General features: G+C 32.5%; 2 protein-coding genes across 2 annotated transcripts in view; one reads left to right on the top strand and one right to left on the bottom strand.

Moving 5' to 3' along the window:
* Nucleotides 1–1,908: 1,908 nt before the first annotated feature.
* LOC133183427 (AP-2 complex subunit sigma) lies at nucleotides 1,909–8,962 on the bottom strand. Its single transcript, XM_061318387.1, has 4 exons — nucleotides 8,909–8,962; nucleotides 3,444–3,593; nucleotides 2,783–2,956; nucleotides 1,909–2,427 (listed from the first exon to the last, which is right to left on the bottom strand). The coding sequence occupies exons 1-4, from the start codon at nucleotides 8,909–8,911 to the stop codon at nucleotides 2,326–2,328; spliced, it is 429 nt and encodes a 142-aa protein (XP_061174371.1). The 5' UTR covers nucleotides 8,912–8,962; the 3' UTR covers nucleotides 1,909–2,325.
* Nucleotides 8,963–9,276: 314 nt separating this feature from the next.
* LOC133181968 (inactive tyrosine-protein kinase 7-like) overlaps nucleotides 9,277–27,366 on the top strand; it is a 75,305-nt gene continuing 57,215 nt past the window's right edge. Inside the window, 11 exon segments of the mRNA XM_061316637.1 lie at nucleotides 9,277–9,374; nucleotides 14,262–14,333; nucleotides 14,767–14,874; nucleotides 15,120–15,252; nucleotides 15,723–15,836; nucleotides 16,272–16,321; nucleotides 17,923–17,988; nucleotides 18,457–18,523; nucleotides 20,200–20,319; nucleotides 23,339–23,455; nucleotides 23,723–23,836. Coding sequence (XP_061172621.1) covers nucleotides 9,315–9,374; nucleotides 14,262–14,333; nucleotides 14,767–14,874; nucleotides 15,120–15,252; nucleotides 15,723–15,836; nucleotides 16,272–16,321; nucleotides 17,923–17,988; nucleotides 18,457–18,523; nucleotides 20,200–20,319; nucleotides 23,339–23,455; nucleotides 23,723–23,836 — 1,021 coding nt within the window. The 5' untranslated portion in view covers nucleotides 9,277–9,314.

Below are 27,366 nucleotides of genomic sequence, written 5' to 3'. Positions count from 1 at the left end.
AAGTTTCAAAGAAAATATGCTAGATATTTATATCAAACTTCATATGCTTATGCATGTTAGAGAGTGCTATTCAACTGCATCAGAAGTGTTTTTGAATTTGACATTCCCTGTGACCTTGACTTAACTTTTCTTCAATTTGAATTTAGCTCACTTTCAAAGAAACAAGTCAATATCTATTTATCAAACTTCATTTCTGATACATTTTCAATTGGTGAGTTTTAATAAACTGCATCATTTTTTAAAACTTGAGCTTGACCTCACTTTCTTAAGTTTGCGTTTAGCTCAGTTTCAAAGAAACTATTCAAGTATTTTATCTACACACTATATTGATATATCTTGGTGAGAACTATGTGACTGTGTCTAAAATGTATGACCTTGACCTTATTTTTCTTTATTTTGCCTTTAGTTTCAATTAAACTATTAAAGATATTTTCAAACTGTTAGCTCATCTTAATAAAGTTGGGAGAGCTTATGTAATACCTTTAGTGTCCCAGGTTAAAGTTTTTGGAGCAGATTTCTTTTCAAGTACTTCAGAATCTATGCCCTGTATTGATCAGAGATGCATGGACAACACTTTTAGTATGCTTTATTGTACCAGTCCAGGTTTCAGTTGCTACATTTTCAACCCCAAAAATGACCAGTTTAATGATTTTGGCTCAGGTCAAATTTTTAGGAGCAGGTCTCATTTTTGTAAGTAACTATAAGCCCTATATTGACAAAACTTGCAGGGATGATGCATCTAAAGATGTCCACTACTAGATTGCACCTGATTCTGGATCTGACCTACATTTTCTAGATGAGCGAGACCAGGTTAGAATTTTTGGAGCAGGTTCGTTCTAAAGTAACTAATTACGCCCTATGTTGACTGCCATTGTTGCATCCTACAAGATTTGCTTCAGATGCTGGATTTAACCTATATTTTCTGCATGAGTGACCAGGTTTAAGTTTTTGGAGCAGTTTCATTCCAGAGTAACTTCAAGCCCTTTTCTAAAATGTGACATTTTCTCAATATCATTTTGAAGCCTTAGAATAGTGTTCTGGTGTCATATAGAAGAGAGAGAAAGATGGAGAAAGAATAATCATGTATTTTTTTTAAATATGTCATGTATTTATGCCAGTCTAATTCTAGACCCATTCTTACAATGTTAGCTACACCTCTCACATGCAAATTGTATCAACCTTTTGTTCAATCAAAGGCAAGTAAGTGTAAATTCTCTATATTTGGAAAGCAGTAAGGGTGAGAAACACATAGATTATTTTATAGTATCACAGTCTAAAATCATCTTAATATTAAGACTTGGTTCCATATTGACAAGATTCTTTATCAATAAGCAAATGTGAAATTATGAGGTTAAGATATAAAAGCAACTGAAAAAGATCCAAAAACCTGGTGTTAAGTGCAGTCATCCTTTCAGTTATAAATACTAATGAAAATAAAATAATGTCTGTTTAATATTTTCAAATTTGAAATTTCAAATTTGGAGACCTTAAAATTTTTAAAATAAAATATGTAAATTTTGTTATTTTTAAACTCTACACGACATAAAATCAACTTGCTATATCTGTAAAATCATTATATCAGAGTTGGTTACAACCATAAATTTTTACAAGATATTGTCGAGAATGTTGCCCGAGATAAAAAAAAAACCCTTCTCTTTATCCGTAAATTTCCTATATCCCTGTTAGAACAAAATAAGTCTTAACTGTAGCAAGTCCCAGAGTGACTTGGGTGACCAAAGGAAAAAAAAAAAATCCCAGCATCTATAATCGGTTGATCTTCCTCAAAATATAGATTTTTCATCATAAAATACACCTCCTCCTAATATTACACATGCATTCTTTTGCACCTTAATGAGATACCCAGGTATTGGTAAAGGTAACTAATACATTTTGTACCAAAAACCACACTTTAATATTTCAATCTTTTATTTATAAATTGCACAATTCCTTCATGAGGGAAAAATACTCCACCTCTAAATACAGGAAATATAAAATGGTAGAGTTGTTGCTTTTGAAATTGGTTGATTTACAGATTCCCACACATAATATACTCTTGTTTATTTTACATATATTTATGCTTTTAAGCCTTTTATGTATCAAGCACATGCATTCAATGAATGTTACATACACATTTAGCTGTATGGAAAACACTGGTAGTAATGTTACTTAACCCACATGTGCTTCTAGGTAACTATTTGTAGTTATTCAGTTTTAATACTTCAACTACAATTTCTCTACCTATATTTTTTGGAATGTGAACATATATATCAATTCTAATTCACATTACACATATAAACAACACAATTATGTCTCATTCACAACAAATCATTCTAAAGAGGAGAGCATTAACAATTGTTTAAGAACTTTAGTTTGACTTGTCTCTCTTATTTCACCAGCTAGAAACATTTCATCCACAACACTGTACACCTGCAAAACAAAAACTATGTTTAAAATAACAACCAAAAGATTTTGTAGGTTACTAACAATTTGAAAATAATTCTTGATTATTTATATCCTAAACAGAATTGAAAGTTCATTAAAAAAAAAAGATGTCAAATTTAGGTTTAAGATATCCACAGGCACTTGATGTTATATTTTTTCTTAACCTTCTACCATTAGCTAGGTTTTTTTTTTTTTTTCGTTTTGTTATATGCAAAAACATCAAGTGCCTGTGCATGCACCAGAAACATGCATCGCTTGTTATCAAGTCATTTAAAAAACCTTTATTTATATGACTGATTTCTTTTGTTTATATATTGTGATTTTTAGATGACATTCTCACCTTATAAAAATTGAAAACCAGATCCAGTTCACACACATTGTGGAAGTATTCATTGAGAACCTCTACAAAGTTATGGATGGCTTCGAGATACATAAGATTATTGTCACTGACATCCACACAGATACAGAAATACAGCCCAGCATATCGTCTGTACACAATTTTAAAATTTCGGAACTGAAATGCAAATTGAAATGAGTTATCAAGAGAAGAAAACAGAAGAAAACAAACATCACACAAAAAAGATATTATGGTATACAATTACTTTGAATTCTTATTTTTATTAATGCAATCAAAATAAGGTGTCAATTTATTTAAGTATGTATACTTTCATCATTGGAATGGTCTTCATTCTACCGGGGGTAATTTAAATTAGATCTTCTATCTGCTCACTGTTTTAGAAGTTTTATTTTTTATAACCAATAGACTGAATAGCCCTATGTTCAATGACAGTAATTATTGCTGTGATCAAATTCCAAAGGGAAGATGGCCAAAATAGAGCTGTTACTTTTTTTTTAAAATAGCCAACAGGGATTAAAATGAATCCTAATCCTTTGATTTCCAAAACTATTTTGAATTGAATTTCCTTCATTTTTTATCATCAACACAGTTCTACTTGGATCAAAGAGAAAAGTAAAAATTCTGTTGACAAAAAACTGTTTACCTCCACAAAGTTGGTATGCTTGGCATCTCTTACAGTTACAACTGCATGTACCTCTTCAATCAATTTCTGCTTTTCATCATCATCAAAATGCATATACCACTTTGCTAATCTTGTTTTCCCCGCTCGATTTTGAATCAAAATGAATCGAATCTAGAAATTAAAAGGAAAAATTAAAGTGAACCGACACGGCACAGAATACGACTATCATAAATAGATGAGTGTGCATGGAAGAAAATCATGTCAACCTTGGTACAACGATTTAAATGATTTTTCTATTCCTTAAGTTTGATATACATCTCCTACGCTATTGTTACATTTAGTACAAATGGTACATTGTATATTTCACAACTGGCTGTATGTGTGTGTGTGGCCTAACTAAGATGCATTAACTGACCAGGTTTAGATGAATCTTGGTCTAAACGTTATTCAATTATGAATCAGACAGAGTTGTGCCATTCTTGTCCAAATCACCTTAATTAAAGTTCACAGTGACTTTAATGTAGGCCAAGACACATCCTCTACCTAATATGCATTAACTTGCCAAGTTTGATGATTCTAGGTCCAATAGTTTTACAGTTATGAGCTAGACATGGTTTTACCATATTTGGCCATATCATCTTAATTAAAGGTCACAGTGACCTATTTTTGATGTGGGTGAAATTTGACCTGGTAAGATATTGCACAAATACAACTGTGTTTTAACACTGCAAGACACAGATAAGTGAAAAGCAAAAATAAAATTCACTTTCCATTACCTTACTTCAGTGTATCGGTGTATGGACAGAAATAATTGTAAAATTTCTCAAGAAATGAACTGTATTAACTCTTACAGTGAATGTGAAAGTTATGTTTTTTTTATTTTTTTTTTTTACTTGCATAGTGAATGTGAAAGTTTTTTATTTACCTACATAGGACATTTGGTTCTATTGCTCAATGATTTTCATAGGACTGAACAAATTTCTGTCTGACCGAAAATGTTCCAACACCACATTAAATGAATACATGGTATGATCCTAGTCTTAGTATCAGAGCTAATTTTTTAACAACACATTGAGGATTTATGCTGTACTCCATGCCGTATTCAAGTTTTTGGTGTGCTTAAGAGTTCCAAAGACCAAGATTACTCAAAACAGTTAAAACCCTTTATAGGACATAAGTTTGGTTTGATCTAGAAAGAAACTGGAAGGAGTTTTAATTTGCTGGCCAGGTCTGACCACCTGATGTATTTTGAATTCACTGCTATTTAATACTGATGAAATCAATTCCATGATATGGCTCTGTGCAATCAATAACAATTTCATTTTAAATATCACAGTCACAATAAAAATGAAATTTCTAGAGATAATGACTAACTTTGTCCTGCTAAGCATATTCTACCACATATCCATATTTCTGTATTATTACTTACGACTTATTACTTTAACAATAGAACTTGGTGGACAGTCATTTGGCCAGTTCTGAATTTTGACCAGTTCCGAATAGTTATGTGATTTAAGAGCTGATAATTGATAAATCTAAAAATGTAAAAATAAATTGAAATATGACATGATGATGAAGGCTTATATTAATATTCATTTGATTTTTGCAATGTTTAGATTTTTTCGTCAATTTTTGTTTGATATTGATCTTAAATTAGTCAACCTACTTCTAAACTGTAGCAATTCTGGATCACTGCAACACAAGTGTGTGCAGAAAATCATCTGTCAACACTTTGTTTTTAACTTGAAACAAGTTCTAGGGCTGTCACGAGTACCCGAAATAACCGAGAACCGCGGTCCAAGTTGTTTGGTTCAGTTCCGGTTCCATTTTTCTGGATTTCGGTTCGGGTCTGGTTTATATATTAGAGTCTGTTCAATGCAAAAAATGGCGTCGAAATCAAAGGAATGATGACGATAACAGTGATAATTAACATCACAACTGAAATTTAGTTCATTCCATGACAAAACACTTGTCACGGAAGTGTTAGATAATTATCAAAACGAGCAGGAATGGTCAGGTTGTGACTAATAGTAGGCCAAGTCACCGATGTGTAGACGTTCGCATGGTTAAGACTTGTTTTCAATGTAAATTTAATGTAGCAAATAAAGATTTTTCAAGTTAAATTCATGAAATTAAGGTTTAAAATAGATGTAAATACCCGACCCGAAAAACCCGAAACCGAACCGAAAATTTACAGACCCGACCCGACCCGAAAAATTTTGGAACCGTGACACACAGGCACTTGTTTCTGTAATAAATTTTTTAACCCATAGTATAATAATAACACAAGGTATCCAACTCCGAATTACACGGAGTACCCCCCTCCCTCAGAATCGCACTCATTTACAATTTCAGAGGACATGCACTGGCAAATTGTTTATACCTATGTCTTCTACGATAATTTATCTACACAACCATATATGGCATGCTTGTCTTTATTTTCTTTAGTCTCCGTAAACAGCGTCAAAACTCTGCTCGCCGTGTGGAAAAGTCGAATTCAACCATGAAATGGTATGTGCTAATCCCGCACAGAGAACAAAATTAAAAAATGAGTGGGTTTAAAAATTCAATTCCAGTGTTTAAATATTGCATGAGTAAATAGAACTTGTCTACGTCTGATTTTCCCTGAAAACATAACGATGTTTATCCAATGTAATTTTAGAAACAGATTTTTAGCCAATCAAAATCTCTGTGCGGAACTAGCACATACCATTTCATGGTTGAATTCGACTTTTCCACACGGCGAGCAGAGTTTTGACGCTGTTTACGGAGACTAAAGAAAAAAAAGACAAGCATGCCATATATGGTTGTGTAGATAAATTATCGTAGAAGACATAGGTATAAACAGTTTGCCAGTGCATGTCCTGTGAAATTGTAAATGAGTGCGATTCTGAGGGAGGGGGGTACTCCGTGTAATTCGGAGTTGGATACCTTGTGTTATTATTATACTATGGGTTAAAAAATTTATTACAGAAACAAGTGCCTGTGCCGTGACAGCCCTAGAAACAACATATCAGCAATCAAAAGCAAGCATATGTAAAACCAAAAAAAGATTGCAGAAAATGGAAAAATAGATCATTAAAATATAGATAGACTCCTTATCAGACATTTTTCATGCTGTCATTTTACCAGTTCTAAATCTCAATGATAAACGTTATGATTTTTTTTTTTCTGTTCTTCTTGTCAACTCTACTGGGTCAAGCACAATCTCGATTTAGCTAGGTAGCTTGAATTAGCTATATAGCTTGATTTAGCTATTCAAAACAGTTTGATTCAGCTATTTCATCATATATTTTTTGTTAAATGTGCATTTTTTTCAGCATGTAAAAAATAAAAACTTTATGCAATGATGATTTTCAACTTGGTATTTTTCTGAAAACTGCATGAAAATTGTTTATCTAGAGCATCTCCTTCATAGCCTTTGCACTCAAAGTTCTAAAAGTTTTAGGGTTATATTTAAAGCAACTGATTTGTGACCACATAGTTACTTCTTGAAAGAAATTACAAAGCAGTTCAATGAAATAAATTGGTAATAGTGAGCGCAGCGAGCTCAATAGACTATCGTGTAAGAACAGAGGAAATTTGGAGTGACATATACGTCAGACAAATTTTAGTGTGAAACCTTCCCAGAATTCCCTCACTACCAGAATTCCATGCGATAATGGAGATAAAAATAATATAAAATGTAAAAGCCTGCAGTTTGCCAAGAGCTTAAAATAAAAAAAAATAATTGCATTTACTCTACAACGTATTTTGTTAAAAATTGCACTGGACCTGTAGTCTCGTTCAACCAGACACTTGACTGTCTCCATAAATTCTGACGTCATATGACATCACAGTCTAGATTGTGTCTCGTGCGGTTTGGAAGTTTGAAGAGGCGGATCAAAGTTTACAAGTGTAATTTGATGGTACAACAGCGCTCGCCCCAACGGTCACACCGTAAAAAATATTAATTCAGTACAATGTGAAGTAATCGGTTATATCCATGTCTCACAGAATACAAGGTGGTATACATTTACCCGAACAATGGAAATATATCTATTGCTTAAAAGTGTTTAAAAGCAGCAATATTTATACATTTTTTTTAATTTGGATTGCTTTTTCAATAGCCCACAGTACAAATATGAGCAGGTCCAGCACAATCTCTTGATTTAGCTATTTAGCTTGATTTAGCTATATAGCTTTATTAAGCTATTCAGAATAGCGTGTCATTTTCTCAGCATGCACAGAAAGTCGCACCTTGGTGCAGTGATAATATTCAACCTTGAACTCTTCTGAAAATAATGCATGTAAAAATCACTCATCAAATTGCGTCTCCTTTAGAGACTTTGTACTTAAAGTTCTTAAAGTTTTGGGGCTATATAAAGCAATTGATACAGTTACTTCTTCATTGAAATTATAAAAGAGGCCAATTGTGGTCAACAAGATAATTGATTGGTAATAATTCAGTACAATGAGAAGCAATCATACTTATCCATGCCTCAACGAACACAAGGTAGTGTACAGTTACTCAAACAATGGAAATTCATCTTTTGCTTAAAAGTATTCAAATCCTGCAATGTTAGAACTATCTTTGATTTTAGTTGTTGTTTTGATAGCCCACAGTACATATATGAATAGTCAAATACTTGCAACTTTTTGTCTATTTCTTACAAAAAACATTTTTCTGAAAAACTGCACATAAATAGCTTTATCAAGCTATTTTGAATAGCTTAGTAAAGCTATATAGCTTTTTCAAGCTATATAGCTAAATCGAGAGATTGTACTGGACCCACAGGGGCTTGCTCCCGGCGTGTAATAATTATTTATTAAAAAAATCATATACGTTAATACTAAAACAACACAAGGGAGGACGCCATTTTGGACCCCTTCCTCGCTTCCAACCTCTGTTATCGTTATACTTTCCCGTATTTTACTGACTAACCGCCTCGGATCTGTCAAGTAATGATTCTTCTAGGACATAATGCTTAAATTTTCCCCTTGGAGCCTCTACAATACACATTTTAGACTAATAATAATCCGAACTCGCTCTTTAGGACAGTTGATAGGGACAGAAAACGAAAGTAACCTCGGTGTTTTACATTCGAATACGGAATTAGAACGCGGTTTTTTTCAAATTTATAATTAGCAGCTGTGTTAACTAGTAGAAAAACTCCGAGATTTTCGAATGTGCAAGTCCCTGTGCTGGACCTGATGAGTAGTCACATTTTTGCAACTTTTTGTCTATTTCATATTTCAAAAATAATGTCAAAAAATGAATTTAAATAGCTTTATCAACCTATTTTGAATACCTTTATAATAAAGCTATTTCAAGATATATAGCAAAATCAAGAGATCTGTCTACATGAAAGATGATATTCGCAGATATATGGACTACTTTGCCAATCAAGTTAGGTTTCAGAATAATTCCTGTGTATATTTACAGCACCATCGAATCGGTACCTAATTCAGGACTGGTCAAATGACTGATTTTCATGAAATATTACCATCTTTTTAGTGAATCTCTGTGTTTTTCTTTAAACCGGAAAACGCCTACTCTAAATTGCGCATGCGTACAAGAATAGATAAGTCAAACATAATTTTCTCGTACATTCCATTACACGAATAAAAGTTTTTTATTGTTGCACTACGAGTCCTACCAAGATCTACGCTGTATATAAACTGAAGTTAAAGAAAATATAATTTTTGCATTCGAATAACCTTGATAAAATAGATAAATAAACATTCAAATATTTTTGACTGTTTGGTTTTTTTTCTTTTAGGTGATCCTTATCTTGGTTAATTCAGCGTTTGAAGTGGAGAGCCTTGATAAGAAGGAACTAAGTTTGTATTTTACATTGACTAAAATTTTGTGATTAAAAAAAACGTGCGTAAAGGAAATTTTTTTTGAAGATGGATATTGTAGAAGACACCAGAACACGAGTTACTCTGAATGAGCATGGAGTCGATAATGTAATTTTATTTAATTTGCTACTGAATTAGTCTGTGCCAAACTGTCCATTAGTCCATAATATCTATTTATTTTTTTTTCTCTCTAAAATTGAACGTATGTCATTACAGTCAAATTACTTATATGTTACTGTCAGACGCTGAAACTGTTATGGTAAGTGCAGTAAGATAGCACATTTGTTGCATCAGTTTACAACCCTGATTATTCGACCTCGCGTAGATTCCTACCGAGCCTTCTACCGTGAAAATTTATTGCACTAAATTTGTTATCTCAATTTCTTTTCACATTGATTAATTAAGTAATTATATATTATAATATGTTTTTCGGTGTGACCGTTGGGGCGCAGTTGTACCATCAAAAACCCAGGCTATATACACAGCTTACACTTGTAACGTTGATCCACCTCTTCAAGCTTCAAACCGCACGAGACAAAGTCTAGACTGTGACGTCACATGATGTCGGAATTTACGGAGACAGCCAAACGTTTGGTTGAACGAGACTACAGTTCTTGTGCAAAATTAAATGAAATACATTGTAGAGTAGATGCAGTTGTGTTTTGTTTCTTTTAAGCTCTCTGCAAAGAAATAAATGTAAAGGTATCTCTTGGTAAGGAACAATTATCCTTGGTCTTTTGTATGTTTTGTAATAATTTCGCATGGAACCCTGGTAGCATATAAATATGTCCGACAGTGAAACCGTAAGGGTGAGCGCATTTCATTTTTGTACAACTCTACACACCTTCTCAAATGTCATTTTACATTCTGCTTATGACGTTACACTTTTCAGTAAACTCCTTTGGCGTGCATTTACTGCATATCGTACATGAAAGTTCATCTTTTTAAAAACGATATTGACTCTTGAAATATGGTACATATTGTTGCAGACTCCCAATGCATCGGGATCGAGATTCCTAACTTCTTGAATTTTTCCGACAAAATCGGAAATATCCAAACTGTTGAAGTGACGAAAATATGACGTCAGTAACAAAGTCATGTTTACTGAGGACACAAACGATAGTTTTGTGGCATGGAAATTGTATTAAATCGTTGTTTGTATTTTTTCCCAAGTATTTTTTCCCAAGTAAGTTGTTGCTGTGCTTAAGTCACCATGTTGCTATGCACCGAAAAGGATTATAGGGAGTTTGGAATTTTTTCACGTGGACCAATAAAAATTTCTTTGAACAACGTTCAGATTTCAACCCGAATTTCCTCCATTCATACCTGTTGTCTATGGAGCTCGCTATGTGAGCGGCGCTTCGCTGCACTCGCTATTATATATATTTAGTTCTTTCATCTCATAATTATATGAAGTCCGGAGAATGCAAACAAAGTACCGGTAATAATGATTAATGAAATACTAAAGAAGTGTATTATTCAATCATGTAATTTATTTACAATAAATTTTTCTCATGGTTTTTCCTTTTCCAAATTTTCAAAGAATCTTCAAAATTTAAGTTTCATGTATCATATGTTTTTCCTGGATTTTCATTAATTGATCTAGCCAATTTATCATACCAAAGTGACGGGTTAAATGTTTATGCTATGTACAAGTCACACACTCTGATGTCTTCATGTCTCTTTCTATATGATCATCTCCATTTTTTCTGTCTCATCAGCATCATTCTTATTCTTAATTTGAAAAGAGTTTGCTGTCCAATAAATACTGTAGAAGCACAAATTTTCGTGGGGATAAAATTTCGTTCATTTGTCATCTAGAAGGGTTTCGTGGGCATTTAATTTCGTTGTTTCGAAAGTAACCCTATTCAATATATAGTCAAATAAAAATTTCATGTGGGATTTATTTTTGTTGATAATTGTTAACAATGAAATAAACGAAATTTAATCCCCCACGAATATTTCTGCTTTTACAGTAAACAAGGAGTTTAATCTTTGGCGGCATTTGCTTGGCCACTACCCAGTGTTTATATTAGTAGGGAAAGCATATAAGCAGCCAGAAGAGATCTGGAGATCAAGGTTTAATTCATGACTGTCATTGGCTGATGAAATCTGCGGTTGCAGAATGTAGTAAAGTGAATTAATCAGAACGTGACTGGCCATTACATACAGAATTTAATCAGCCATTATGTCTGCTCAGTGTTAAACTTAAAGGTCATTTTAGCTTTAATTTAATTTTATTTTAAATTTTTATCCACAAATGGCCAATGGACGATGGCAATCTGAAACCCTGCTAAGCTACAGAAACAGTGAATTAAACATACATCTATTTATACTTTGAATGTGCTTCACAACATGTTTGTTGAATATAACAATATTGTAGGTTTAGTTTGCTTGTGTCTAGAAGGCATGTATGTTACAACCCTGCACCAAGGTCATTTGGACAAGGACACTTGGTGTGAAGTGGAAAGTTCTTGTTCATAACATAATTAGGTCATCTGAGCCAAAAGGCTTTTTTTTAATTGAAATTTTTCAGAACTGTTGTCTGTTATTGTTGTTGTTGTCATAAACATTTCACAATTTCAGTTGTTGGGAACATTTCTTAATTTCATCTTCATCTCCAGAACCATGAGGCCAATTTCAACCAAACTTGCCTCAAAGTATCCTTGTCTGATGGGGATTCAGTTTTGTTCAAATGAAGGGCCACACACCTTAAGAAATAGTAAAAATTTGTTGGGGTCCTTTAAAAATGTTTTCAAGAACCACTGGTCCATACAAGATGAAACATTGGAAGCTTTTTTTATAGTGTAGAATCAAATTTGTTCAAATCATGCCCCTGGGGGTAGGGTGGGGCCACAAAAACACGAAAAGGTTCAAAGTTTTACATGGGAATATATAGGAAAATGATTTAAAAACTTCTTCCCAAGAACATGAGGACCATGATAAGTAGTACCAATCGGATCACCTCGCCCTTTTCCGTCGCTCGCTTTCTAGCGTGTGATGGAAAAGGGCGAGGTGATCCGATTCAAGTAGTACATATATTAAAATTTATCTCAGTTAGTGCAGATTCGAGAAGTCTTTTTAAATTATGCCCCAGGTTAAGAGTTGGATCACAATAGGGGATCAAAGTTTTACATGGAAATACATAGGGAAAAATGAGTTTGTTCAAATCAATCCTACTCCCTTTGGGGGAGGAGGGGGGGAACATATAGGGGAAGAAAATAAACATGGAAATATAAAAGAAAAAACATTTTAAAATTTTCTTTTAAAGAACAGCAGAACAATGATTATTGATTAGTAATATTAAGATGCAATCATCTCTGGTAAGGCAGATTCAAGTTTGTTCAAATCATGTCCCCTAGCTTCCATGAAAGGGGGATTAAGGGGGCAAAATTGGGGGATTAAAGTTTTACGTGGGAAAATATAATTCAAGGAAAAATGTTTTAAAATCTTCTTTAGATCAACATGGCCATGATTTGTGATATTTTTATACAATCCTTCACAGGTACTGCAGATTCAGTTTTGTTCAACTTATAAAGATCAATCAATCCTACTTGATCATGAGATATGCCATGAGACTAAAACAAAAATTGTTTGTTTGGAATTGCCTCCTGCCTCATTGAAATGCCCTCTCCTGGAAATATTTTACTGACCAAAAATAGGAAGATTTTTTTTATTCAATCAATTCTTGGCTGTTATCACATGTGCCAACCAAGTGTTGGATCTATGAAAACTGGGTTCTTTGTTCATGGGAGATACATGTACCTTTACAAAAAGTCAGAAAATAGTGTGTTCACTGCTTATTGATATTTTTATCAACAGTATTTAATTTACCTTCAATTTTGAAAAAAAAAAAAAAAGTTTCTTCCCTCCCTCCTGGGTCTGAAACCCCTCAGATGGCAATTCTGAACAAACATTTTTTTCAGGATGGCCTGACCCTAAACAAAAGTCCTTTAGTTAAAGTCGCCAAGTTTAGAAGTGTGAAATTCTGAAGTCTCAGAAATGTAAAATTCTAAGACAATTTTTTATTGGAGGAGCATCAGGAGATAATACTTGACACAAAGGTTTCTTGTGACAAAGAGGTATGTCATGATTCTGTGCCTAGTTTGTCTGTAAGAGGTCAAGCTCATATGACTTAATAACGTGGTAAATGTTCTTAGGGTTATAATGTTTTAATGCTTGGACTTTTGGATGGTCATATTTTTCATACTCAACACAAAGGTTGGTCATGATCAAAGGTGTTACAACCATCAACCATTTCAACAAGATTCAGGTCATATTTTTTGTAAGAAAGCAGAGTTCTTTTGAAAGCTATTTTAAAGAAAACCCTTTTTGTAGTTGCCCCACATGGGTATTAGTCCTATTAGGACAGTTCTAGTTTGTTGTCTGTAAGTGAGAAATATTTTTCACAAATTTTGATTTTTATTGTATATAATCTTCAATAATACAAATATATGTGATAATGAAATTCTCGCTAGCAGACTCCTGCATAATTACATGAAGAGAAAGTTTTCCCAAATAACATGATTTACAGTAACTTGAAGGTTTTATTCTTGGCCTAATTGAGTTTGAAACAATGAGGTTTGACTGTAGTAATGAATTAATATTTTACCATGCTTATTGAATTTTATCAACAAGCCCAAAAAGTTTAGTAGGCCTGTGGTATGGCAAAGTGATATGTATGATTGGAAGAAGCATGATTGTGAAATTTTTCTGTGGCTTGATTTTTGTTTGAGATCTGAGTTTGGGTGGGGTTAAGTTGATTTTTAGATCAAATTTTTATACCAGGTTTTGCTCAAGTGGTATATTGTCACCTGGATGGTCAGTTTGCATGTGTTTCTCAAACTTGTCTTATTAAAAGCCCATTAAAATGGTTAGCTGGTTGATTACCCTTCATTATACCCTAATGATATATTTTTCTAATTTCCCTAGTTTTCATGATTTATATTTTTTTCTTTCTTGGGTTTCCTGTGATGTATTTTCTTTTTTTCCCAGGTTCATAGTACAGATTTCCCAGGAGAATATCCAAACTTCGATGATTCTTGGAGTTTGAAAAAGTTTAAGAAGGTAAAATGTTCTGGATCCACAATGCAGTTAAATATTTGGGCACAAAGAGGTACATGTGTATTGAGATAGTATTGTACACAGTAATGAAGATTTTAAGGTTTTGCCAATGGATCCTGGCACTTGGAACAAAGAACAGAGTATGTTTATAGCTATCTTAATATATATTTAGCAAATTCACAATGAAGTCATTTTTTCATCCCAAACTAAAATGTGAAATTATTTACTAGTTATATACAAACTGTACATAGAACAATTAGTACAACTATATTTGGCTCTAAGCCATTTTAGTGTTATTCATAAACAGAATCTGATTTAAGAACCAACAGTAATATGACAAAAATAAATTGCTTTACTTGTTGAAATTACCAGCTGGGTTTCATAGCTCATTTGTTGTATTACAAAAATATCTTCATTTACATTTTATCAATTTCAGAATTTCCGAATAGACATGATCAAAATGAATGTTGATGAAATGGAATTTGACATGGTGGGAATTGATGCTGCAATAGCTAATGCATTCCGCAGGATTCTACTTGCAGAGGTATGTTAGGATAAATATTTTATTATAGGTATTAATTTATGCTTTCTTTGTAGAGAATGAAAGATAAAAGTCAGTGTCTCATTAAATATTCATCTTCCAGGTAATTTTCTTTGTTTGCCAGTAAATTTTTAATCATTCTGTATTTGTTTAATGCTATCAGATATTCTATTATTAATTTGTAAAACCATTTGTGTCCTTATAATTTGTTGATAAGGTATGCATTTCCATCTTTTTGACAATTTCAGGTCCCCACAATGGCTATTGAGAAAGTACACATTTACAACAACACATCAATCATACAAGATGAAGTACTCGCTCACAGACTCGGGCTCATCCCCATTAAGGCTGACCCCAGGCTGTTTGAGTACAAAACAGAGGGCAAGTTATAGAAATCAGAAATACTTATTTTTTTCCCATTACCATATTTCTCTGTACTGTTAGCATTTGAAGTATATTGTTCTAGAGGAATAAGATAAATGTCTTTTAAAAACTAAGAGACATTATTATACAGTCTCTAAATTCACTTTATAGTGCATGTCTCTTTTCTAAGATGTACTTTGCACCTAGTAAGAAATTTTTGATGAATGACAATCCTATTTTCTCTGTTATGAGAAATGACAGAAATAAATGGAAGTTTGAGCAAAATGTAGAATGTCGTCTACAGTGTGTGCTGGTGTCATATTCTTCATATTAGACACACACCCACTTCTTTCCTCTGATATTTTTGGCTGATTAATATGTCATGAGTTATGCAACATTGCTTCCATTGTGTCATCACCATGGGAGGCCATTAAATAAGAAATATGTATTTACCACCAAGAATGAAATAAAAAAAAATGTTTCCTTAGGTGAAGAAGCTTCTCCAGAAGACACCATCATATTTCAACTCAAAGTAAAATGTACCAAAAATTCCCAAGCCAAGGATACAACAGACCCTGATGAACTTTATAAAGACCATAAAGGTGAGAGATCAGGTCAAAGTTCAAGAAGGTTAATTTTCTTATGAATGATAAGATTAAAACAAAAGTAAAAAAAAAAATAAGATTTGTAGAAAAAAATCTGTTTTATGACACAAAATTCCATCAAATTGAATTAAATGTGAGTAATAAAGAGAGATTTGAGAGTCTTTCAATTTGGCACTGTTGACTGATAAGGAATGGATTGGGGAAAAAAATGTATTACATTTATCATCAGTGTTTTAAATGTACACATGTATTTATGTTGAAACGGTGTGCATTTATAAAATGTACTACATGTGTAATTTAATGATATGGTAAAAGAATAAAAATAATAAATAAATTTAAAGCACTTTTTTGGATTTGATATGGTTTAGATATATAATTACTGGGAGGAAAACTTTTGAAATTTTAAAAGTTCTTAATTCATTTTTTTCTCAGTTACAACCAAGCATTTAAAATGGATAGCCATGAAAGGACAAGACTCAATAGTGAGTATATACAGCCATAAATATTATCATAAAGCTTTCTTAATGACTGATGTTGTGTCACCTGAGTAACTCTAATGACCTACTTGCTATTCCCTTCCTTTACTACCCAGTACTTTTAAAAGAACAATAGAATTAAGATGAACCAAACAAGCATAAGAGTATCTTTGGATATTTAAGGTCAATTTATTAGAGTGACGTGTGTTCTAAGAAATTAAATTTTCTTACATGAAATTACCTTCATACTTTTAATGGTCAGGTAATCTTGTAAATAATAAATAAATAAAATGAGAAAAAAAACTTATTTCTGTACATTACCGGTAAATGCTCTTCAAGGACCAAGAGGGCTTATGTGGGAGGGAATGTCTGTGCTTTGTTTAGTCTGCATGGTGATAGTGACAAATGGGGACAAGTACAGGCAAGTGAATAGATCTATTTGTGATTCGTTACTGAGTAATAGACTAACTATTTAGTTGATACTTTATCATTGTATTGCTCTTAGGCAACATATCTTCATCTTTCAGTTTAATTTGTTTTATTTTATACATCTATGGATCCTTTACAGTGTTGTAGTAATATACCCAGGTGACCATTAAGGCCACTGGGCCTCCTGTTTCTTTATTTTCAACTCACTTCAACAAAGTTGAGATGAGCTTAGGCTGAATACTAGTACCCCTGACATCAGTGTTAGTGTTCTGTTAAAGTTTTTGGAGCAAGCCCTTTCCCTAGTAACTATAAGCCCTACCTGGACAAACTTTCAGGGATGATGTATCTAGGGATATACACCACTAGACTTCAGATGCTGGAACTGACCTAGATTTTCCAGTTGAGTGACCAGGTTAAAGGTTTTGGACCAAGTCCTTTACCAAGAAGCTAATAGCCCCATCTTGACCAAACTTGCATGGACTATGGAACTGTCCTACATTTTCTAGTTGAGTAACCAAGTAAAAATTTTTGAAGCAAGTCCATTCCCAAGTAACTATAAGTCCTACCTGGACCAAACATGCTATCAGACTTGGTTCAGACACTGGATCTGACCTACAATTTCTTAATGAGTGACAAAGTGTAGGTTATTGAAGCAAGTCCATTCCCCATTAACTGTAAGCCCTATGTTGACCAAACATACATGCATGGTGCACCTAAGGATGTTACAACCAGACCTGCTCAGATGCTGGATCTTAACTACATTTTGTGGATGATTGTGAAAAGTAGAAGTTTTGCAAGTCCAAAAAACTATAAGTACTACCCAGATCAAACCTGCATCATGTTACATCCAGGTATGCACACTTACAGAACATTCATTAGGTGTGAGACCTTTGTCTTACTTCTAGATAATATTTGTCCAGATTAGCTTTATAATTTTTGATTTCCTATATTTTATTTATAGATACTGGTATGATACTTTCTACATAAGGTTCTGTTTTAAATAAATAATCGGTTTTTAGAAAATTTTGAAGAAAAAAAAATTCTTAGTAAAGATGTTTCTTTGATTTATGGAATCCTTACACATTTTCCTTGATTTGCCTGTTAATATTTTTTTTTTGTTTTTGCTATTTATGCAGTGGAATCCTTAAGGATCATTTTGTTTGTATTTTTTCTTTCAGTTTAAAGAGGGAGATTTAAGACCAGTTAATGATGATATTCTGATTGCCAAATTAAGACCAGGGCAGGTAAAAGATGGCACACAGAAATTATTTGTAAAGTACAAAATGAAAAAGACTGTTCACTAAGAGGATAGATTGATTAGTTTTCTAATTTTAGGAACAGGAGTTACAAATTGTTCTTTTCATTTCTGCTTCAAACACATGTGAGCACAAATGCAACATTCTGGATTGATGTTATTATTTTGTTAAAGTCATGTTAAAAAAATTCTTCTGAAAACCATAAAAATTTCATTAATATAATTGGGTATTATAGGAAAAATTTTGAGTTTTAAAATCCAGATCCTGTTGGTAGCACATCATCTCCCAGAATTAGACTGAATTCACAAATTATTGTGCACTTCATAAGTTTTACTAAAACAGTATCTGAAAAAAATGTGCATGCAAGTGTAACTGAATCCCCCAATAGTAAATAATGTAGTAATGGGACAACATCTCTAGAGAGTCTGATTGGTTTCTATTTATTTTCCTTTACAGGAAATAGACTTAAGAGTGTACTGTAATAAAGGAATTGGAAAAGACCATGCTAAATTTTCTCCTGTCGGTAAGATTGATTCTGTTTTACATCTAGATGTAAGGGTTCTATATCCTTGTTTTGAATATTAAGGCATATTGAACAACTTTAACCTTTGATATAACTTGAAAACAATGTAAGATGAATCACCTGTATTTTATCAGTCAACAATGGATACTGGGGAGGGGGATAATATGTTTCAGCATTTCTAGTCCTCTACCAAGTTTCCTTTGATACAGTGAGGCATAATCCACAAAATACCTTATTATTATGATACTGACAAAAGCAGATGAACAATATGAATGAATTTTACACAAATATTTCAGTTTTAATAAATAACATTTACATAGACCCGTTGATTTCTTCAGTGTATGGGTGTACATTCAATAAATAACATGTATATAGACCCGTTGATTTCTTCAGTGTATGGGTGTACATTCAATAAATAACATGTATATAGACCCGTTGATTTCTTCAGTGTATGGGTGTACATTCAATAAGTAACATGTATATAGACCCGTTGATTTCTTCAGTGTATGGGTGTACATTCAATAAATAACATGTATATAGACCCGTTGATTTCTTCAGTGTATGGGTGTACATTCAATAATTAACATGTATATAGACCCATTGATTTCTTCAGTGTATGGGTGTACATTCAATAAATAACATGTATACCATAAATCTGGAAATTTTTACGTCGATTTATTTTTACGAATTTGGGTCAAAAAGCCGTTGATTAATTTTTACGTTTCAAAATTTTGCGAATTGTCATTGGTGCTTAAATTAAAAAGCGCTAAAAATTTTCATAACAGTTTATAAGTACACATGTACATGTACATACAATAAATCACGCATGTACATGCAATATTAAATGATGCCAAAGTTCAATAATAAGATTATAAATTACGCATGCACATACAATAAATTACACATCTACATACAATATTAAATGATGCCAACGTTCAATAATCAGATAAAAATATTAGAAGAGATAATACATCTAAACTGTTTAAAGTTTTCTTACATTTTATTAAATCAAATTTTGTTAACAATCTGTTGTAAACGGGCTTCTTTAAATGACCACTGTTTACGAACTCTTGTTCAACGGGTTAAAAATAGAAACCAGCTGTCAGCAAAATTTTTGTTTACATTTTTTGTTACTGATTTTTTTTTAAGAAAAATATTTTTGTGAATGCACTGCACGCGCAAATTTGCTATAAATTTATCTACAGTAAAAATTTCCAGATTTACGGTATAGAGCCGTTGATTTCTGCAGTGTATCGGTGTACATTTAATAAATAACATGTATATAGACCCGTTGATTTCTTCAGTGTATGGGTGTACATTCAATAAATAACATGTATATAGACCTGTTGATTCTTCAGTGTATGGATGTACATTCAATAAATAACATGTATATAGACCCGTTGATTTCTTCAGTGTATGGGTGTACATTCAATAGTAACATGTATATAGACCCGTTGATTTCTTCAGTGTATGGGTGTACATTCAATAAGTAACATGTATATAGACCCGTTGATTTCTTCAGTGTATGGGTGTACATTCAATAAGTAACATGTATATAGACCCGTTGATTTCTTCATTGTATGGGTGTACATTCAATAAATAACATGTATATAGACCCGTTGATTTCTTCAGTGTATGGGTGTAGATGTAAAGCATTTCCTACTTGATCTCCATAGCTACAGCCTCCTACAGATTGTTACCCGAGATCAATTTGAAAACACAGATCACAGGGGCCTTGGCAGAAAAACTACAGAGTTGTTTCTCACCTGGTGTCATCACTATAGATAAAATCAATGGTAAGGTCACTTAGATGTGGTAAATTCACATGGATAAAGTCAGTGTTAAGTTCACATGGATAAAGTCAGAGCTGAGTTCACATAGATAAAGTACTTAGTTTACATTCATGAAGTCAGATCAGTTCACGTAGATAAAATTAGTGATCTTTTCACAAGAATCAAGTCAGTCCTAAGTTCACATTGATTAAATCAGTGGTAAGTTCACAAAGATAAAGTAAGTGGTCAGTTCAAATAGATAAAATCGGTGACAAGTTCATCTGGGTAAATAAGTGGTCAGTTCACATTGATAAAGTCAGTGATAAATTCATCTGGATAAAGTGAGCGGTCAGTTCACATGAATAAAAAGTCAGTGGTAAGTTTACTTAGATAAAGTCAGTTGTAAGTTCACATAAGTCAGTGATAGTTCTTATTGATTAAGTCATTATATATATAAGAACTACATGTATGTATATAAGAACTATCACTGACTTATGTTCACCTGGATAAAGTAAATGGCCAGTTCATACGTATGTAGTCAGTGGTAAGGTCACATAGATGAAGTCAGTGGCAACTTACAAAGATAAAGTCTGTGGTATTTCACAAAGATTGACTTTATCTATATAAAGTCAATGGTATGTTCACATTAAGTCATTTGTAAGTTCACATTAAGTCAGTTAAGTTCACATAAAGTCAGTTGTAAGTTCACATAAATAAAGTCAGTTGTAAGTTCACAAAGATAAAGTCAGTGGTAAGTTCACATAAATAAAGTCATTTGTAAGTTCACATAGATAATGATAAGATTAAGACACACATAATGTCAAATTGAATAAATTCACACAAGTCACTGGTAAGTAAAGATAATTAAAGTGGTAAGTAAACATAGCCAGTAGTAAGCTCACATGGATAAAGTCAATCTGATAAGTTCAGAAAGGTAAATACTAGGGATGGCAATCGAATACAGAATTGCCAATCGGTTAACCGCAAGACGTTCCAACTTATTAGTCGGTTAATCATATAAAAAATTCTCGACATAGCTACACTCCAATAAGTAAGACTATAAAGATGTTCATGTAGTAATATTATGCTTATATTTATATATGATCAGAATACTACATATATTGTATTTCAATTTTAATGGGCAAAAAAAAAAAAAAAAAAAAAAAAAAAAAAAAAGGAAAAGCAGAAAAGAGAAAAAAATTTAAGAAACCCATGAAACATCCTGAATTATCACTTAAATCTAACGATGTTTGTTTTAGAATATAATTTGATAGGTACATGTAACTGCAAAGGATAGAAGAGGTTGTGTACACATTATAATCAATTCAATTCTATTTATTCTCATATTGTGTAAAACAACATAGAGAAAATACAACAATATAAAACGAAATACTTGATGCAAAAGTGTACAGTATACATTAGCCTGGTAGGGTAACAGAAGTCGATGATCATTGAATTAAAATCATTAAAGAAACATGGGACAGGGTGGGTAACGACATGTGTTTAAGCAGCAATTAACGACTCGAAAAGTGACCAATTACCCCCACACCATGTCAATCTGGAGAGCCTTAATTATCTCTGAATCAGCTTAAATAGATAGGTGAACATGCTAACATTTCAGAAAATTTTTTTGTATTTTTTAGATTGAATTTTCAGGAAATTGTATTCAAATTTACACATAAATTAATTTTTTTCCAACTAACCGATTTCAGATTTTCTAACCGATTACCATCGTTCCGACCGAGTAATCAGTTAACTGATTACAAATTGCCATTCCTAGTAAATACATAGATAAGCTCTGACACAAAAACAAAGTCAGTAATTTTACACAGAAGACAATTATATAAACTCATATAAGTTTGTAAGCATAAATAAGTCACTCATGTAAGTTCAAGTGCTGAAAAATTGACATTGATAAAATCAGTGACAAACTCAAATAAAACCATCGCTAAGTTTGCATAGATAATGCTGAGCTCAAAGCAATAATAAGTCAATTATATAAGCTCATGAAGTTAATGATAAAGTCAAGTAGAAGAAGTCAGTATTAGGGTCAGTCCATGCAGGATTAAGTTAATGCAGATTAATCAGATTGACATAATCCACAATATTTAAACCAAATCATATCCATGCTATAATTCTTATTGAGGGATAACTATACTATATATGACATTACTGTGAAACAATGTCATCGCAATTCCTTTTGGATTTATTTCACCCATACTAAACATGCTTGTGTGATAACTTAACTATACTAAAGATATAACATTACTTTGAAATAATGACACCACAATCCATTCTAGATTTAGTTCAACCCAACATGGTTGTGTTGTAACTTAGCTATACTATACAGTTGAATTTCATTATCACAAACACTGATTTCTCTAATACAACCCAACATGGTTGTGTTGTAACTTAACTTTACTATACAGTTGGATTTAATTATCACAAACACTGATATCTCTAATACATGGGACATGTTGAAATAATTTTGGCAGTCCTAGCTATTTCATTTTTAGCCTCATTATCTCGAATTTTTGGATATCTTTAATTTAATCTTGGTCCCATCAAGTTTGAGATAATGAGGTTTGACTATATATGATATTACTATGAAATGATGACATCACAGTCAATTCTAGTTCACCTATAACATGGTTGTGTGGTAACTCAACACAGTGTAGATGTGATGTGGATTAACCCACATTTACCTAAATTAATCTAGATTGACTTCCTGGTGTGAACCAGCTTAGAAGCTCACACACATAAATTTAACAGTTCATGTAGTAAATGGTACATTCACTGTGTCATTGTCATTTTAAAATGTGTTTGAAAAGAAAACTCTTGTTCCAATGGAACATTTTTAAACTATTTTTGTCTTTTTCATGAAACTAATGGACATTTAGTAAGACAGTTGTGGTAAATTGATTCTCAGAAATTCCTTGAGTAATACATTTAACTCCTGAACTTGGATAATAATCAGTATATCTATGAACACAGACCTTTAAGAATCATCATTTGTCCATGTTCTGATATTTAATCTTTATAGGAGAAAAGGTAGCCAGAGTGGAAAATCCACGAAAAGACACATGTAGTCGAGAAGTGTTTCGTCATGATGATCTTAAAGACTTAGTGGAACTGAAGAAAATCAGGGATCATTTTATTTGTGAGCTTCAAAATCTTTGGTTACTTCTATTAAGTCTTATTAAATTATATGCTCCTAAACCTTCAAATCTTTTGTGTACTAACAGATTTTATATATGGTATTTATGCAGTAAACTTTTTATAATAACATTTTAAATTTAGCAGAAATTCTGACTAAGTTTGAAACAAACAGAAGTAAACACTATGTTCATAAGGTGTCTTGTACTAATGTGCATCACCCTATGGCCAGGAAATTTGGTGTAATAACAGTATTTTATTACTTTTTCAGTTTCCGTGGAATCCACAGGGATACTGGCACCAGACATTCTATTAGAGGAAGCAGTCAAAGTACTGATGAAAAAGTGTCAAGATTTTTTGTCAGAATTGGATACGTAGTAAAAGTGTTATGTTTCACTAATCTTGTTTTCATTATTTGTTTCTATTAATGAATTTTCCATTGTAAAGTCTAATAGTATGGATGACTTCTTACCTTTTACATGTTTGTACTTGTATTTGAATGGATCTAAGATTTAAAGTCTCTCTAATTAATGGATTGAAATGAAAGTTATGTTATGTGAGGGACATGAACTGTTCTCTCTCTATATTCCATTCCATATACATGTACAAATATCTTCATTTTTAGGATGGGAAACTTACTGGCAATGATATAAATATTAAACCTTACTAATGGCCCTTGGAAACCAGGCAAGGTTGAACTTGGATATATTAAATGAGTCTCAGTTGTAACAATATAAAAATTAACATCCAAACATCTTGTTATACCCACATGAAAGAAAACAAGCAAATTCAAAGAGTTGTGGTCCCCTGCTTTTGGTGTCTTACTGGATGGGAGATGCCATTATTTATAGCATATATTGTAACTGTCTGTGCATCATTCAAAAAAGAAATAAATTATTGAATTAATAACAGTTATGGCAAAGGTTATAGCTTCTCAAAACTGCATCAAACTTCAAGTTTAAGGTCATGAGGTCAAATATGATACAATCTGAAAGGTCTTGTCACAAGCAATGCACAAGTGAAAAAAAAATATTCAAAAACCAGAGTATACAATCAGAAAGGTCTTGAAACAGGTAATGCACATGTCAAATGTAAATGCCATATCTTCTCTCAACCAGAAGATATGAGCAATGTTAAAATTTTTGAAAATTAGGTCAAACTTCAAGGTCAAGGTCATGGGGTTAAAAATCATAGTACATTTGGAAATGCTTGTTGCAGGTAATGCACGTGTCAAATATGAATGCCTTATCTTTGCTCCTTTAAAAGTTGCAACTCTGATAAAATGTTTGAAAATTAAACCAAATTTGAAGGTCAAGGCCATGGGGTCAAATATAGCACATTCGGAAACATTTTGACACAATAATGTACTTGTCAAATATGAATGCCCTATCAAATGTCATTCAAAAGTAATCACCAAAGTTAACATTTTTGAAAATTAGTACAAACATGAAGGTCAAGGGGTTAAATCATAGCATGTTTGGAAATATCTTGTCACAAGTAATGCACCTGTCAAATATGAAAGCCCTATCATTTTTTCAATTAAAAGTTGTAAGCAGAGAACAAATTTTTTGAAAAGTAGGTCAAACTTCAAGGTCAAGGTCATGGGGTTAAAAATCATAGTACATTTGGATGTGCTTGTCACAGGTAGTGCACGTGTCAAATATGAATGCCTTATCTTCGCTCCTTTTAAAGTTGCAACTCCAATAAAATGTTTGAAAATTAAGTCAAATTTGAAGGTCAAGGTCATGGGGTCAAATATAGCATATTCGGAAACATTTTGACACAGTATTGTACTTGTCAAGTATGAATGCCATATCATATATTATTCAAAAGTAATCACCAAAGTTAACATTTTTGAAAATTAGTACAAACATGAAGGTCAAGGTCAAGGGGTTAAAATCATAGCATGTTTGAAAACATGTTGTCACGGGTAATGCACCTGTCAAATATGAAGGCCCTACCTTTTCTCAATTAAAAGTTATAAGCAAAAATAAAATTTTTGAAAAGTTGGTCAAACTTCAAGGTCAAGGTCACAGGATCAAAAACCATTGTATATTTGGAAAGGTCTTGTCACAGGTAATGCACATGTTATATATGAAAGCCCTATCTCTTCTCAATCAAAAGTTCTGAGCAAAGATAAATTTTTGAAAACTAGGTCAAACATGAAGGTCAAGGTCACAGGTCAAAATTTTAATATATTTGAAAATATCTTGTAATAGGTAATATACATGTATAATAAGAAAGCCCTATCTCTTCTCATTCAAAAGTTATGACCAATTTAAAGTAATATAAATTTTTTGAAAAGTAGGTCAAACTTCAAGATCAAGGTGTCAAAAATCATGGTATATTTGGTAAGGTCTTGTCACAGGTAATGTACATGTGAAATATGAAAGCCCTACCTCTTCTCATTCAAAAGTTATGACCAAAGTTAAAGTTTTTGTGACAGACAGACTGATAGATGAACGAGATTTAATATCCCCTCACTTTCGTGAAAGCGGGGGACAATATTGTCTTTAACAAGTTACATATAAAATTTGATCAGTGTAAATCATTGTTGTACCAAGAAATTTAATGTTAAATATCATCATCTGTGGTCATACGTCATTGATTCCTAAAATAACTTTTATAATTCATAAATTAAGTAGTTGAGAATAAAAAACCCAGAATTTACCACAATTTTCTCAGATTTACTATTTTCCCACATGTTTCTGAAGTATATATTCAAAAAATAAAAAATAATCTGTCCTTGGAAGGATACAGAATGTTATCCTAAAAGCTTGTTAACTTGTACAATAATACTGGTAGACATTGTGTAGCTCCAGAGTAAGAAGTGAATCAGAAGGGGGGATTTATTGTCTTGCTTTTTTTATGGCTAATTTATTGCTAATGGCTTACTCTTTTTTGTGATATAGTAACGGAAGTGTGTACAAATAGCAGCACCACAGTAATGAGAATCTCCAAGACACTTGCTGTTCTGTGATTTTATTGTCCATTCAGTGTGGTCTTTTATGGCTCTAATTGTTATCTCCTTTAATTATTTAGTAGGACATTTTATTGCTTAACAGTATATATGTTAATGGAAATAAGTTTACTCCCAAAAGTATTCAGCACAGCATCATTCACCCTTGGATAGAAAAATTCACAAATTTTCCCTCTCTTCTCATTTGAATTTTCCATTCAAATTTGTGTAATGTGTAAAATAATTATTTGTGGATCATATTACCACTATAGATAATATTACTGGCCCACCATGATCCCTTGGGTAGTTTGCACAAGTTAGTTATATTTCCCTGAGGTTCTCTCTTTTTTTTTAAGTGCATACAAAGGTCAAGGTCATCATGGATATATTATTGTATGTAATCTTACATGTTAAGAGCCATTCTCTGTAATGACTTGAACTTTTATATAGGAGCTGTGGCACGCGTAGTCTCAGAATTTCTCCAAACACTCTATGATAAAAGTCTTTGATACCTTAAACTCAAATCAGGCAACATTTTGTTGCTACGTGTCATGGTTACCATAGCAACGTGTCCTAAAGTTTGAAAAATGGCATTTTTCAACATGTTCAGAGTCCCATAGTTAACGTTTGCAGTGAAGCAAACAAGTGGCAATGACTGTTTCTTAAAGTTGAAGGCCTTATGTCTTAAATGCATGTTAAACATGTTTGGTAAATTAACTATTACATACGTTACTATGGAAACAAAGTATTCAAAAGTAATAATTTTGTTCATTTAATTTTATGAAGTCATACACTTAAGAATAAAAAACAATTATAGGTTGAAATACAAGCAAATAATAGACAAAAGATCCTTGTAACATACACCAAGGGCGAAATATGATATTTCTTATAGGTTGGGAACAGTTGCCATGGTTTTAATACCACAAAGGGATTTAAAATCTCTCTTAGTGTTTTAA

Source organism: Saccostrea echinata, unplaced genomic scaffold, assembly GCF_033153115.1.
Source record: "Saccostrea echinata isolate AGI-Se365-2 ecotype Australia unplaced genomic scaffold, CSIRO_AGI_Sech_v1 ptg000009l, whole genome shotgun sequence".
In the NCBI taxonomy this organism is placed as follows: domain Eukaryota; kingdom Metazoa; phylum Mollusca; class Bivalvia; order Ostreida; family Ostreidae; genus Saccostrea; species Saccostrea echinata.
Note: the sequence above shows the minus strand (reverse complement) of the source record. Positions and strands in the feature narration are given on the sequence as shown.

Coding starts and splice junctions, on each gene's coding strand:
- LOC133183427 (XM_061318387.1), bottom strand. Junction 2,957..3,443: donor AGCATACCAACTTTGTGGAG/GTAAACAGTTTT, acceptor TTTGCATTTCAG/TTCCGAAATTTTAAAATTGT. Junction 2,428..2,782: donor TGGTTTTCAATTTTTATAAG/GTGAGAATGTCA, acceptor TTTGTTTTGCAG/GTGTACAGTGTTGTGGATGA.